The 1,218-nt window shown below is 69.8% G+C and overlaps 1 protein-coding gene across 1 annotated transcript in view; it reads right to left on the bottom strand.

Annotated features, from left to right (window-relative positions):
• Nucleotides 1-205, bottom strand: part of MAT2A (methionine adenosyltransferase 2A) — a 9,002-nt gene extending 8,797 nt beyond the window's left edge. Inside the window, 1 exon segment of the mRNA XM_015882862.2 lies at nucleotides 42-205. Coding sequence (XP_015738348.1) covers nucleotides 42-132 — 91 coding nt within the window. The 5' untranslated portion in view covers nucleotides 133-205.
• Between the last annotated feature and the right edge of the window lie 1,013 nt (nucleotides 206-1,218).

The raw sequence follows: 1,218 nt of genomic DNA, 5'->3' as shown, positions 1-1,218 counted from the left end.
CAGGCCGCAACTGCGCCCCCCGCGTCCGGCCGGGCCCGCACCTGGGTGCCCCTCGCCCACGGACTCGGAGGTGAAGAGGAACGTGCCCTCGTCGATGAACACGTCGTGGAAGCCGTTGAGCTGCCCGTTCATGGCGGCGGCGGCGCGGAGCGGAGCGCGGGGAGCGGCGGCGCGCGGCGGGGAAGCGGCGAACTGAGAGCGGCCCCGCAGCACCGCCCCTACTTATAGACTCGTGTCCCCGCCCACCTCCGGCTCCCGACCAATGAGCGCCCAGCGACGGAACCACGCGCTGATGGCAAGGGGGGGGGAAGTTACGTAACGAGCGGGGCTCCACGCGATGCCACCGCGATATGGAGCCGCCATAAGAGCCGGGAGGGTAAAGGGACACAGAACGGAGCGGGGCCGCCCCGCAGGGCTCCGTCATTGCGGCGGAACGGGCGGGAGCGGCGATGAACCGGGAGCTGCGCCCCCCACAATGGAGCGGACCGGACCATGGAGGCGCGCGGCGGCGGCGCGCACGCGCAGAGGGGAGGGTGGGCCGCGCATGCGCAGTGCGGACACGGCGGGTTTGGGGACGGCCCCGCCCCGTCCGCCATGTTGGGCCGCGCGGTGCCGCCATTGTGTGCAGGGACGGGGCGGGTGTAGGGCCACGGGTACAGGGTACGGGTACGGGGTACGGGAATAGGGCCACGGGTACGGGGCCATGCGGGGTGTGGGAGCTGCGGGGTGGGCCGGAACGGGATCCGGAGCTGCAGCAGGCCGCGGCACGGAGCCTCCAGCCGCCATCTTGTGCCGGGAACCGCCGGCATCAGCGAACCGAGACCTGCGGGACGGGAAACGGGACCCGCCGCGCTCGGGGTGCGGGCGGCACCGAGCGGGGATGGCACGGACCGGCACGGAGCGGCACAGCACGGCACGGAGCGGCACGGCAATGACAGCACGGCGGGCGTGGTTATAGCCGCAAGCACCGCCCACTTATTTGCATAATGGGCGTGGCCAACGCAGCTATTTGCATAGTGGGCGGGAGGGGTGGGGGGTCCCTCCAGGTTTTGGGGTGTTTCTATGGGGGGGTTTATGGGTTTATACCCGTCGGCACACAGCAGGGTTTGTACAAAACTGCTTTATCCGATCCATTTTGGTATAAAACACACGGGAGAATCCTCAGCCAATCAGCGCCGCAGCCCCCGGGGGGGTTTGTGTGTTGGGGAGGGGTCTCGT

This window comes from Coturnix japonica, chromosome 22 (assembly GCF_001577835.2).
Source record: "Coturnix japonica isolate 7356 chromosome 22, Coturnix japonica 2.1, whole genome shotgun sequence".
NCBI classification, from domain to species: Eukaryota; Metazoa; Chordata; class Aves; order Galliformes; family Phasianidae; genus Coturnix; species Coturnix japonica.
This window is presented reverse-complemented; position numbering and strand designations above follow the sequence as displayed.